This window comes from Saccostrea cucullata, unplaced genomic scaffold (assembly GCF_032062105.1).
Source record: "Saccostrea cucullata isolate Sc308-1 unplaced genomic scaffold, CSIRO_AGI_Scuc_v1 ctg1976, whole genome shotgun sequence".
NCBI classification, from domain to species: Eukaryota; Metazoa; Mollusca; class Bivalvia; order Ostreida; family Ostreidae; genus Saccostrea; species Saccostrea cuccullata.
The window spans coordinates 56,935-68,846 of NW_026940984.1; the positions used below are offsets into that span (position 1 = coordinate 56,935).

An 11,912-nucleotide genomic window follows, 5' to 3' on the forward strand; every position below is an offset into this window, starting at 1 on the left:
AAATGGAATTTTATCCTCAACGTGGCAATGCATTTTCTACTTGTAAAGAGTAGCTGAAGAAAAAGGCTTCAGTTTAAAAAAAACTTTGCTTTTCTTTCCGTAGATTTCGTGACAGAACGAGAATTTCTTTTTTCATCTTGGGGATTTACAACGAAATCAAATCCTGTTGTCAGGGGACTTCTGCAAAAAATGTTGCTATTACCTGTGCCTCTGTTGTAGACTTCAGAACAAAAACATGCTTCCCCACGATTTTTACTTCAGAGATCCATGCAATCTCTCAAGAAAAAGTTCAATCCAAATTTTAAAATTAAAGTTTAAGAGAAACCAGAAATAGAATCATCCTCCACTTATGTATACAGCAGTCTTACAAAGGTCTGTCACACTAACAGGCGTTAGTCGTGGTCGTCACATATCATGTGTTACATCTAACCTAGTCTGGGTCAGTGACAGAGACAGTCTCATCTTGACAGACACAACGGGTAAAACGCTATGTGGGCTGACAGATATTTACAGTGGCGATGGCGTACACTCAGTAATGGGGGATGGACAACTTATTTATATAGATAGGGATTACAACATCAACATACTATCTAGAGACAACAAGACAAAGACAACTCTGATACGTAAATCAGAACCATGGAGACCACACTGTGTCTTCTGTTCCCCCTTCAGTGGGAATTTGCTGGTTGGGAACGGAATATATGATACTAGTGAAGGTCGCTTTACAGAGGCTAAAATAACAAGATGCAGTAGCTCTGGACATGAACTCCAAACTATCCAACATGACAAAATAGGCCAAAAACTGTATAGCGAACCTCTGTACATAACGGAGAACCGTAACAGAGATGTCATTGTGTCTGATTACTTGAAAGGTGTAGTAGTCACCGACAGTCGTGGAAATCATCGCTTCTCCTACACAGGCGCCCCATCAAAAGCACGACTTTGGCCACGTGGAATATGCACTGACGCACTCTCACACATACTGAAATGTGATCCAGCTAATAACGCAGTGCATATAATTGACAAAAACGGTCACTTTCTGTCACTGTTGCTGACTAAAGGTCAAAAGATGAATATACCACGAAGCCTGAGCTATGATGAGAAAACTCATACTCTCTGGGTTGGATCACGGGATGATAACATTCTTTCGGTTTTCAACTATAATAGCAGCCTTTCAGGTAAAAAATACTATAGATTTAAATAATGAAATGCTTTCTTTGGTGTTAGTATGGGAATTAATGTCGTAGCTGTTGCAGAAAAAATACATAACCCGCGTAAGCGTAAGCGGGTTCCTTTAATTTAAAGATTTCATGATTTGTTGAAAGTTTTGAAATTTCCTTTTATTCTCTAATAATTATTTGCTTAGGACCAAGTAGTGAAGATCTGGAAAAGCGTAAATATATCCACAATCTCAAGAAATATCTCAAGAAAGAAAAAACATCTATTTTCCATGCACGAGGTATTCTTGTTGGCTGTGCAGAAGCAGGGAAAACTACTCTACTCAGACGATTAAGAGGACTTTCGCAGGATGATGTTGAAGATACCGAATCAACCAGGGGACTAGAAGCCCATCAGCATGTATTTACAGTTAGAAACAATATTTTAGAGGGTAGGTACTACTTATATAATAAAAAAATGGAAGCTTGGTTAATACACACTATGACAAAATCACGATGGGATGAATTGAAATCAAGCAAAATGTTGCGCGAGTATTTGTGAGAAAAGATTGGATGTTTCATATAAACATGTATATTATTTTACGATATATCTCTGCAACGTATGTATTCGTTATGTGTAGTTGAGGTAGAAATGTAAGCTCTGTATGAATGATATTAGAGCACATCAAGTTTCCAAAAAGAGTCATTATAGTTTTTTTGTTACATTGTAGCTGCTGAAGACAGACCACAACTTTCATTAATCAAGGTTACCCTTTCCGACTTGAAACAAGACCGGAGCAGTAATCATGATGTAACAAAATCAGGGTTGATTACAAGTGATCCATGTAAAGCCAAAACAGAGGTTTTTAAAAAGGAAGGCGAGACAGAAACCTGCAATGTACCAATTGAGAAACAAGAAGTTAAAGAAACAGGAATTCAGCCCAGTGGCTCAGTAGCAAGCACAACAGAAAAAGACACAATTTTTCTTAAAGTATTACATGAAAAAGAGAAATTACCAACAGTTAGTATGTTTGATTTTGCCGGACAATTGGCATATTATGCCTGTCACCAGATTTATTTTACACCTAATGCATTCTTTATTCTTGTGTTGGACTTGACTCAGAGGTTTGAAGATGTTGTCAGCACAGAGAAAAACAACCAAGAAGGTTCAATCTTTTCATCATGGACGTACAAAGGTACTGAGTGAAGATAAAGCAGTAATTAATATATTAATACATTAATCACATGGACATCTTTATCATTGTTATCCATGTTTTATCTCCATGTGCGAGAATTCTTGTTTATTGACATCTTTTTTCTTCTACTTTGTAGACTATTTGAAGTATTGGATAGCCTCAATTAAGACGTTTGGAAGTACCAAAGCTCCAGTGTTTGTGATAGCTACACACGCGGAAGGGAAATCTGAAGATGTGAGTTAAATGTGATACATGTCTCAATTTCCCTTTTTTGTGATTGCAATGAAAAGGACTGGGATATTACTTTAGGTTATTGGTATTTTTTGTTTGTTTCTGTCTGATCGATTTTTTTCTGATCATATTTCAATTTGTACAGAGTTCACAAATGCTATTTGTACAAATCTTGAAATCTGACAGAAAACAATTTGTATGTGTAAATTTTGAAACAAAATGTTTGGTGTAAATCATCTACAATCTTTGATCAATGTTTTTATCGGACTTGAATGAGAATTGACTGGGCTAATGTCATATGCCTGTACTCTATAGTTCTATATATGCATGAGTATGAAGAAAAATTACATATAGCTGCAGCATGGCGGAGAGAACGATGTAGTGAAATGCATTTTTACACGAAAAATTACTTTCATAACTTTCTACAATTGAATGTATTTTTATGCGATTTGAAAAATTTAAAAGTGATATCGCTTTTTCAGTGACGTTTGTTAAAATTTCTTTCAAAATTTTCACTCATATTAAGATGCACCATTAGTAGCCCAAGGATAATTTGGCACTTAAGCCCTGTGAAAGCATCGACTGTGACTTGCCTACGGCACATTGATTTATAGTCTTATCTAAAGAACTGGTCTCCACTTTTCACAGTGAGATTCAAACATGCGACATAGGCCAACTCCCTTTTCTGCGACTCAAGAGCAAATGCTCTAACCACTGCGTCAGGCTAGCGACTTTTCAGTGACGTATGTAGTAAACAAGTGAAAATATATCTTTAGGGTCGTTTTCTCTTGTTGATCCTCGACAAAACCAAAAAAAAAAACTTGCTAAGCCTAAAGAAGGTTCAGTTATATCTTTAATATCCGGGTTAGTTTTGCTATTGGCTGTCTTGGAAAATATATAGCATTGATATGCCTGATATATTCTTGTTGACAGTCACTCACAGACTTAATAAGGTACATGTACATGTAATCCCTTTTTATTGTTTTTTTATTTGATTTTCTCCCTAAAGGAAATTCAAAAGTACTTTGAAGAATTCTGGAAATTAGTGCCAGAGGAAGACGAAGATTGGTTCAGTCAGTCTTTGGACGATCGTGAATATGCCGTGGCTCTTCTTGAGCTGAACAGTAAGAGTCAAGAGATCCTAGAGTCAATTAAAAAATCTTTAGTGAGAGTGGTAACAGAAATTATCAACACAAAAATTGAAGTACCCTCTTCCTGGGCTTTGTTAGAACAGCTGTTGAAGGAAGGGGTGAGAAAGGTTATATCCCGCGGGGAAATTTGGGATATAAATGCAACACTTCCTGTTGAATACCAACTAAAAAATGAATCGGAGTTATCAAACTTTTTAAAGTGTTTCCACCGTAATGGTCTTCTCTTATATTTTGACGAAAAAAGATTAAGAGAGCATGTTATATTGGATATTCAGTGGTTTGCTAATGCTTTTAACAAGCTTCTTGCTGACAAAAATCACATTAACAAAGATTGTAAAAGAAAAAATTTCAAAGATTGGATGTCATTCAATAAAACAGGGAAGCTGAAAGAGAAATTGGTAGATTCACTGTGGAAAGATGAACCATCGTATCTGGATCACAAAGCTGAACTCATGTGTTACATGGAGAAGCTTCAAATGCTTGTTCCTCTTCATTCCATGGGGACATTACCAGAAGCTGGTATGTTATGGTATGTCCCAAGTATGAATAAAAAGCCATTTAAACCAGACACTTGCAAAGAAAATTGGGAGTATTCATCGATATTGTGCTTTCGATTTACTTCTTTTGCCATGTTTGTGTTCTACAGACTAATTGCTTATTGTATGGGATGTCTCAAATGGAGTGTTTCATTAGATGAAGACAATGAAGGTAGTCCATGCCTTTTTCAGACAGCAGCAATTTTTGATCATAAAGAACATACTGTTGTCGTTGGTATATGTAATAACGATGTACAGTTGCAAGTGATGCGAATAAAACCTCTGGTTATTGAAACTGCAATTTCAATTGAAATTGGAGATGCAATTGAAACTGCTTTAGAAAAACTGACAAAAATGATTCATGAGGAAAAAAAATTTCTTAAAGGATACAAATGCCAAAACATTATATGCAATGAAGAGGATACGTCATTTACTCTCTCCAGTGAGCTTATCAAGGTCAAGACTGATGAAACACAATGTCAATGCTGTCGGTTTCCGGGTAGACATGCAATAAACATCCAAAGAACCATCGGCTTTTGGGAGAAGGTATAATATTCAAAATTCATATAAAATTAATATCGTTAGACTCTTATATTTTTCCTGACCTTACCATAGACTTTTCCCTTCATATGTCAATCTGTCTGTATGTGAACTTTTGTTTCCCAATTCTCTTTCTTACTGGAACTTTGATGTCTAGGACGATAAAATCTGTCAGCGTTGGGGGGGGGGGTATATTGCAACACATAAAACAGTAAGTCGTCGTTTCCTTATTTTATGTCAAAATATTAATTTTCCTTGTATCGAATATTCGATTGCATTATTCGAACGATAGTCGACTATTCGGAGCATTTTATTTCATTATATAGCACAGTGTTTTTGAAAGCTTATCAATAAATATAAATTGAAAAATTATAATAAATTGGGAATTGTTAACACACACTATCTACACATCCGATGAAAATGTTAAATACTGTTTGTGTTATTACAATGTAATGATTGTCCAAGCTATATATCAAAATGTCTTTTATGTAAGATTAATTATTGTTTTTATAATCAACGAACTTTAAAACTTCACGGCTACATGTATGGAAATATTGTGTGTTCCTAAGCATTAAAATTTTGAAATTCCTAGAGTGTATAAAGATGATTGGTAGAGTAAGTCAATTAAATGATTTTCATAGTCCAGTATAGCGTTGCATAATTTACTACGTACAATAACCAAAAAAGTCAGTGATTGAAAAATAATTATCGCGGTATGTAATTGCTATATTTTTCCAAAGTACAATGTGGAAAATTATTTATGACCGAAATAACGGTAGGACTCTTGGGAGTATTGATAAACATCAATAAATTCAATTACAATATGATGCTAGATTAAGAATCATGTTTATTGATGTAGAGTTTTTACCCAAAATCCTTGGTATCAAAATTCCTTTTCAGAGAAATCTTTCCTGTTACCCAGGACTAAAAAAATCTTGTATGTCTCCGCACAAGCTACTTAATTTTGGCAACTGAACTAAAGAGATATAACAAGTAGAGCTTTTTAAAAAAGCTTCCCGTCTTTCGCAACAATCTTAAACTGTAAACTGATCTACACCTATCAAAAGGCCGTATAATTCTTTTGAATTTCTTGATTTTGTATTTCTACATTAGCTTTTTACTGGCATTAACCTACCACGGTTGCCGCTCGGTCATCTCCGTAAACTTTGATCGCCGAGAGCTTAAAAACAAAACGGTATTTCATTTCCTTCTTCAAACAAGAAAGGGGAAAAGAATAATAACAAATTGTAAAGCACACAAGCAATAAAAATCAAATTTTTTTATAATGAATTAAATAGATAACTTTTTATTTTTTCTACAAAAAATATTTAAAAAAATTAATTACTGCTGATTTTGTTGTTCGTTTTGTCATTTTTTTTTAAGAGAAATTTTATATAACAAAATTGTTAAGCTCTTAAAAAATTGTGTGAAAGTTATCTCCATTTTGCCTTGAACAGCATTTCAACCAATGAAATAATTGAAAATTTTCTCATCATGAAATTTTCACCAATCACAGAGAGGAAGTGCATAGTCCGAAGGTAAAAAAATATATTACAAATCTTCCAAGGAAGACTGTGAATGAATTATATAACATACAAGTCATTATTTATCAAAATTAATAAACACACGGGTGGGATACACATGTAGGTATTATTGAAACGCACAAAATATGTGTAGGATGAAAAAGTAATATAAAAAACAAACAAACACAAACAAACAACATCAACAGCAACAAACAAAACAAAAACTAAAAAAAAAACTAAATACAAAAATAGTAAACTAATTGTTCTGCGAACAATTAGAGGCCTTCCCACCTTTCCAAGCGTTTCCATGTCATTTGGGCTGAAAAAATAATGATGCGATGAGCAATAAGCTCACCTAATGATACCCCGCCTCCCATATGAATATAATGACAGTGTTCATGTGTTGCTATGGGAAACCCAAAATATTTGTTGGATCAAAAAGTAAAATATCTAGGAGGTGCATATATAATGGCATGATGTAATAAAGATTCTCTGAAAGTCTCATCAAATTTCATTAAGTGTAATAAGAGGATACGTTAACCAATATACAGTCACTCAATCAATCTAAGAATATTGATGTGATAGTAATATTATTAGTTGTTTGAAGTGATGAAGCAACTCAAGAAAGTAATGTGTACCCTCAGTATTGATTTTTTGTATCGAGATGTATTAAGTTTGCCATTTATTCATCCTTTGATTTTAAAATTTGAATTTCATTTTTCATGCACTGATAGAATGATTTATGTTTGCATTTTTGAAAATTGTAGAGATTTGTTTCAAAGGCGAAGTTCAGGAAAAGGCGGTTAAGCGACAAAGATTCACAGGTATACCGTATGCGATTAAATGAAAAAAAAAATATTTGTATGTCAAAACTAATCATAAGATACTTAATTGTGATTTTTTTCAGCTGCTAAAGTATTCCTTTACATATATTTAATCATGCATTCTATCTGTATAATAATAGTACTTATCACGTTCATGTTTAAATATTCTTGTTTTTTGAAAAACATGAAGTCAGGAAAGAAATTACCAAAAACAGCACCGGCTTATCCCTTCTTTAAAGGAACGTCACAGAGAGATGTTATATTAAAGTCATATTAAAGTAGAGGTCAGCCATTTTTAGACTATTTATCTCCTTTAAAAGGAGAGCTCCATATAAAGATATACAAAATGATAAAATTTTAAAACTAAAATATTTGAATTTTTTCTTTGCTAAATGATAGTTGACAGCTAAATATACCGTATCTAAAAAAATAAGTTAAATCTGGTGGTTAATTAAAGATTAAATTTTTGACCCGCCAGCCTCCTTAAGCCATATTAAAGTAGAGGTCAGCCGAAGTGTAGGGCTTATTCACATTGACGACCAACCAGCAGGAACAGGTTTTCGTGTTGGGGAAAAATATATCATGACATGTAATGTGTACAAGAGGAATAACTCAGTCTTAGCAAATGTTATCCAAAAGCTAATATATATGTGACATTTTAATAGAATATAAATATAGAATATAATGGCATTTTTGTTTTGATCTCTATGGGAAACCATATAAAGAAAATAACATGATCGAATAAAAAAAGTAAAATAGGAGGTGCACAATGGCAATATGTAATAAAGATTCTGTGAAAGTTTCATTAAATTTCAGTCAGTAGTGTAAGAGGAGTTGCGGGATAAAGGACATCCAATACTCTAAATTGTATTTAAGATATTTTCTTTTAATTCCATTCAAGAACAAGGTCCCATATTGTAATGAAAATATTAAATATGTATATACCCTCCCACTTTTCATTTGTATCATACATAATTAAAAATGAATAAGAACATAAAATGGATGATTTTGGTTTTGTTTAATATATTTTATGTGTGTAGACATTTTAGTGAACACATTGCTTCTTTGTGGGATGTTAACATTGAATTATTTGCTTGAAAAGTTTGGATGGCTGGGTATATAAAACCGATCGGGATTTCAGGTTCCCCCAGCTTTAACTCCATTTAGTTATATTTAGTTTATCCGCAACTCCTCTTACACTACTGAGTGACATTTGATAGGACGAGTTTATTCCTCTTTACACATTACCGTAAAACAATATATAGCAACACATGGAGTTATGGAGGTGAATTATTTTCCAGGGGGGGTGATCATTCAGTGAACTCATTGCTCACAGAAAATTCCTCTACTTTTGAGGATTTAGGATCTCCTGGTGTTGTTATAAAGACTTCTCTAAATTGTGTTTAAGATATTTTTTTTTAATTCCACCCAAGAACAAGGTCCCATATTGTAAAAATACCGGTACTATTAAATACGTAGAGTACTTGTAATTTATTTGTATCATAGATAATTAAATTTTCATTTTGCAATACAGAAGCACCACATTTCATCGATTCTAGTCGAGTCTACATACAATTTGAGAGAAAGCTCCTCCTCCAAAACGTTGAGCCACACAATCTATTGCATTTCGAACCAACATTGAATTATTTGAATGAAAGTTTGGATGTTGCTGTTTTGGAGTTGAAAACCGATCAAGAACAGATTCCCCCAGCTTTAACTTCCTTTAGTTATATGCAGTTTCCCTCCGAAGTTCATCTTATCGGCCATCCCGGTGGTGCGCAGATGAAGGAAGACAGCGAAGTTTATCCCTGTGTTATTGAACCAAACAACGATGCTGAAAACTACTTAAGACACTTGAGTGAATGGAGTGTAAATTATTTTCCAGACGGAGTTGATTACTATCAAGAATTACTTAATCCACCCAGGAAAATTCTTTTTCATACAACTTTTGACATGGGATCTTCAGGATCTCCTGGTGTTGTTATAAAGAATCACAGACACTGTGTTGTTCTCATGGTCAGAGGTGGAACCCCAGCATGTTTTTACGAGAATAAATTTCCCAATTTTACTGTTGAAGACCGAAAGAGAGTCGAGTATGGATATGCCATGGAAGATATTTTTAAAGAAATGATTTTTTCCTCGAATCAACGCATCAAAGATTTAGCATAGGACATATTTAGAGAATGGGTATAGATATATAACTTGAAAATATGAAAAGATACCAACTTGAACAATATTTATTTTAGAAACATTGATATTTAAATTATTTTCCTGTAAGAAGAATGGTTTAAAAGGCTTGCAGAATGCATATATAGTGCATCAATCCTAAGGGTGAAAAATTGATTGATTGTGTATTGTTTAACGTCCCTCTCGAGAATTATTTACTCATATGGAGACATCACCACTTGCCAATGGAGAGCTGCAAAATTTGTCCTATGCACGGCACTCGGGGCCAACAGGGAGAGATCTTTTTGTGCCAGGACCTACTGGGACAAGTTTCCTCGATTTATATGGTCTCATCCGAAGGACCGGTCTCTACGTCCCACAGTGGGATTCAAACTCGGTGAAAAATTAAATCACAATTACATAACTTTATTTTACACCTCTCATCTACCAATAATGTATGCTTTATGTAAATTGTTTACAATTTACAAACATCTTTAATATACAAAGATTGAAATGGATCAGTTATCTATGAAATTATTTTTTCAAAGGATAGATCCATAATTGCTAAATGTGAAATATGAACATGCATCTGATATTTTTCATCATTTCAATTAAATATTTGAAAAAAAAAATAAATATTAAATTAAATATATCAAATAAGAATAGGGCATGCGTGAAAACAATGGTCCTTAGAAACACGCGAACCAGAGGTTGGACAGTGTGAGTAAGCATCTCCACGCAACAGTTCACGTCACCCTTATTGCTCACGTTAATGATGAATCTTAAACGAGGGTTGTCAAAGAAAACGCGAACATTTTCAATATCATTTGTTTCATTAAGACTATAAAGTAAAAATAAAATTGGCATATTTCATGATCAACATTTTTAATAATGTCTAAAAATTTCAATGAAATATCTCTATAAATAGGCTAAAGCATTTTCCTTTTAGGTAAATGAATCTAACAAATCAGATATCGGCGCAACACTGTCAACGTCAAACTTAGTTCGTAGTATTTGTGAATTTGTTTTAAAAAACTGTGTCCCTAATAAGAATTACTTGAGCAGTGACATATATGACTGTATATATAGTTATTTTCAGTGCAAATCCTTCTAGTACTTTTCAAAATCGTTTCGGAGCGATTCTTATTCTGCAACATTGCGAGTTTATGGGAGGTATTCTAATTGTGGTGGGCTTGTCCCGAGACATAGAAGATTATTCTAACAAAATGACAAGCCATAGATCAAGTTTTAATTTTATTAAATAAAACTTTTTAACCAAGAAAAGAGCTGTTTTGATCCGTTTCAAAGCATACATGTATCTCTTATGGCACTAAAACATGTCTTTCTTTGTAAAGCGCATCGACATAGTTCCAATATAGTTCATTCATATCCAAGTAATTACCGAAAAATCCACATTTTGGGGCTCAGCTACCTATAGAAATCTCAAGATGTTTGAATGATGCAAAAATTCTTTACTTCAGATAATATGCTGAGATAGAGTTGTTTCATTTCAAATGTTTATCGTTGTATAGCTAGACGCCAACCGACGCAAGATTCGTTAGTTTTGAGATATGTAATCTAATGATGCAACTCTAGAGAATGAGGAGAGAACAAGGAAAAACTTATTTTTACTTTTATCGAAAATGAAACGAATTCATGCTTTTTTTCTCTCGGTGAAGATGTTGGAAAACCTAGAATTTGCTGGTTATGTCATTTCTATTTTAAGATCAAAAAAATTAATCAAAACCTTTTTCCTCATTGTACGATTTTAGAATTATCTAAATATTGTAACTGAAACATTCTCACACTTTGTAAAACTGGAAAAAAAAAATTTAACACCCCTGTACTATTGCTGTCAAATCAAGAATCTTTTAATGAATACTGATGGTTAAAACAAAACAAAATTAAAGAAATACTACATACTGTAAACGTATTTATAATTTAAATACACAAGTGCATTCTTTATATGCCTTATAGTCATCATGACAACCATTTCAATAAAATTAAAGAATTGCTAAATATCTTGCACATTTACTTTGAAACATGTCATGTTTTTATACAAAAATGATTAAATGCGCTAAATCAAATCTACACTAATTATGTTGCCAAAAATCTCTAGAATAAGCAAAAGCAGTAGAAGGCTCTTCGTATAGAATCATTGCCAACACAAAAGAATTTATCATTAGTGCAGAAGAACAAACGAATACAATACCCTTAGTCTTGTGATAAAGTAATATACATATTTTTATCAATTTTTTTTAGATCATTTTTAAATGAGATTTCATGTCTACTTCAATTTGTTTCTTTCTACATAATATGGAAAATATGTTCTTCTTAGAGATGAGATTCAGGTTGCACTATCTTGCAAAATGGGAGTTAATGTAAAACATGAACTGACATTCAAACAAAAAACAAGGCTGTGTTTGTTCGTCTGCTATAAGTCAGGGGCCCTTATATCTAAGATCTGTCTAAGACAGAAAATTATCTGAAGATTGCACCATAGCCGTTTCACAAACTTGTCATATCTTATGATAATCTTAAAATCTGTCATAATCTTAAGACAACTAGATAAATGTCTTAATTACGTC

At 33.2% G+C, this 11,912-nt stretch overlaps 1 protein-coding gene across 1 annotated transcript; it reads left to right on the plus strand.

Annotated features, from left to right (window-relative positions):
* Window positions 1-349: 349 nt before the first annotated feature.
* LOC134256772 (uncharacterized) lies at window positions 350-9,770 on the plus strand. Its single transcript, XM_062739442.1, has 9 exons — window positions 350-1,178; window positions 1,367-1,609; window positions 1,889-2,353; window positions 2,490-2,587; window positions 3,594-4,817; window positions 7,102-7,158; window positions 7,349-7,425; window positions 7,647-7,722; window positions 8,665-9,770. The coding sequence occupies exons 1-9, from the start codon at window positions 350-352 to the stop codon at window positions 9,325-9,327; spliced, it is 3,732 nt and encodes a 1,243-aa protein (XP_062595426.1). The 3' UTR covers window positions 9,328-9,770.
* The last annotated feature ends 2,142 nt before the right edge of the window (window positions 9,771-11,912 follow it).

What these genes read in the sequence shown, in the direction of transcription:
- LOC134256772 (XM_062739442.1), top strand. Translation starts at nt 350, where the DNA reads ATGTATACAGCAGTCTTACAAAGGTCTGTCACACTAACAGGCGTTAGT. An exon ending in TAAGCGACAAAGATTCACAG is followed by an intron (nt 7,159 to 7,348) that starts GTATACCGTATG and finishes AAAAACATGAAG; the next exon opens with TCAGGAAAGAAATTACCAAA. An exon ending in CAGCAGGAACAGGTTTTCGT is followed by an intron (nt 7,723 to 8,664) that starts GTTGGGGAAAAA and finishes TTTGTATCATAG; the next exon opens with ATAATTAAATTTTCATTTTG.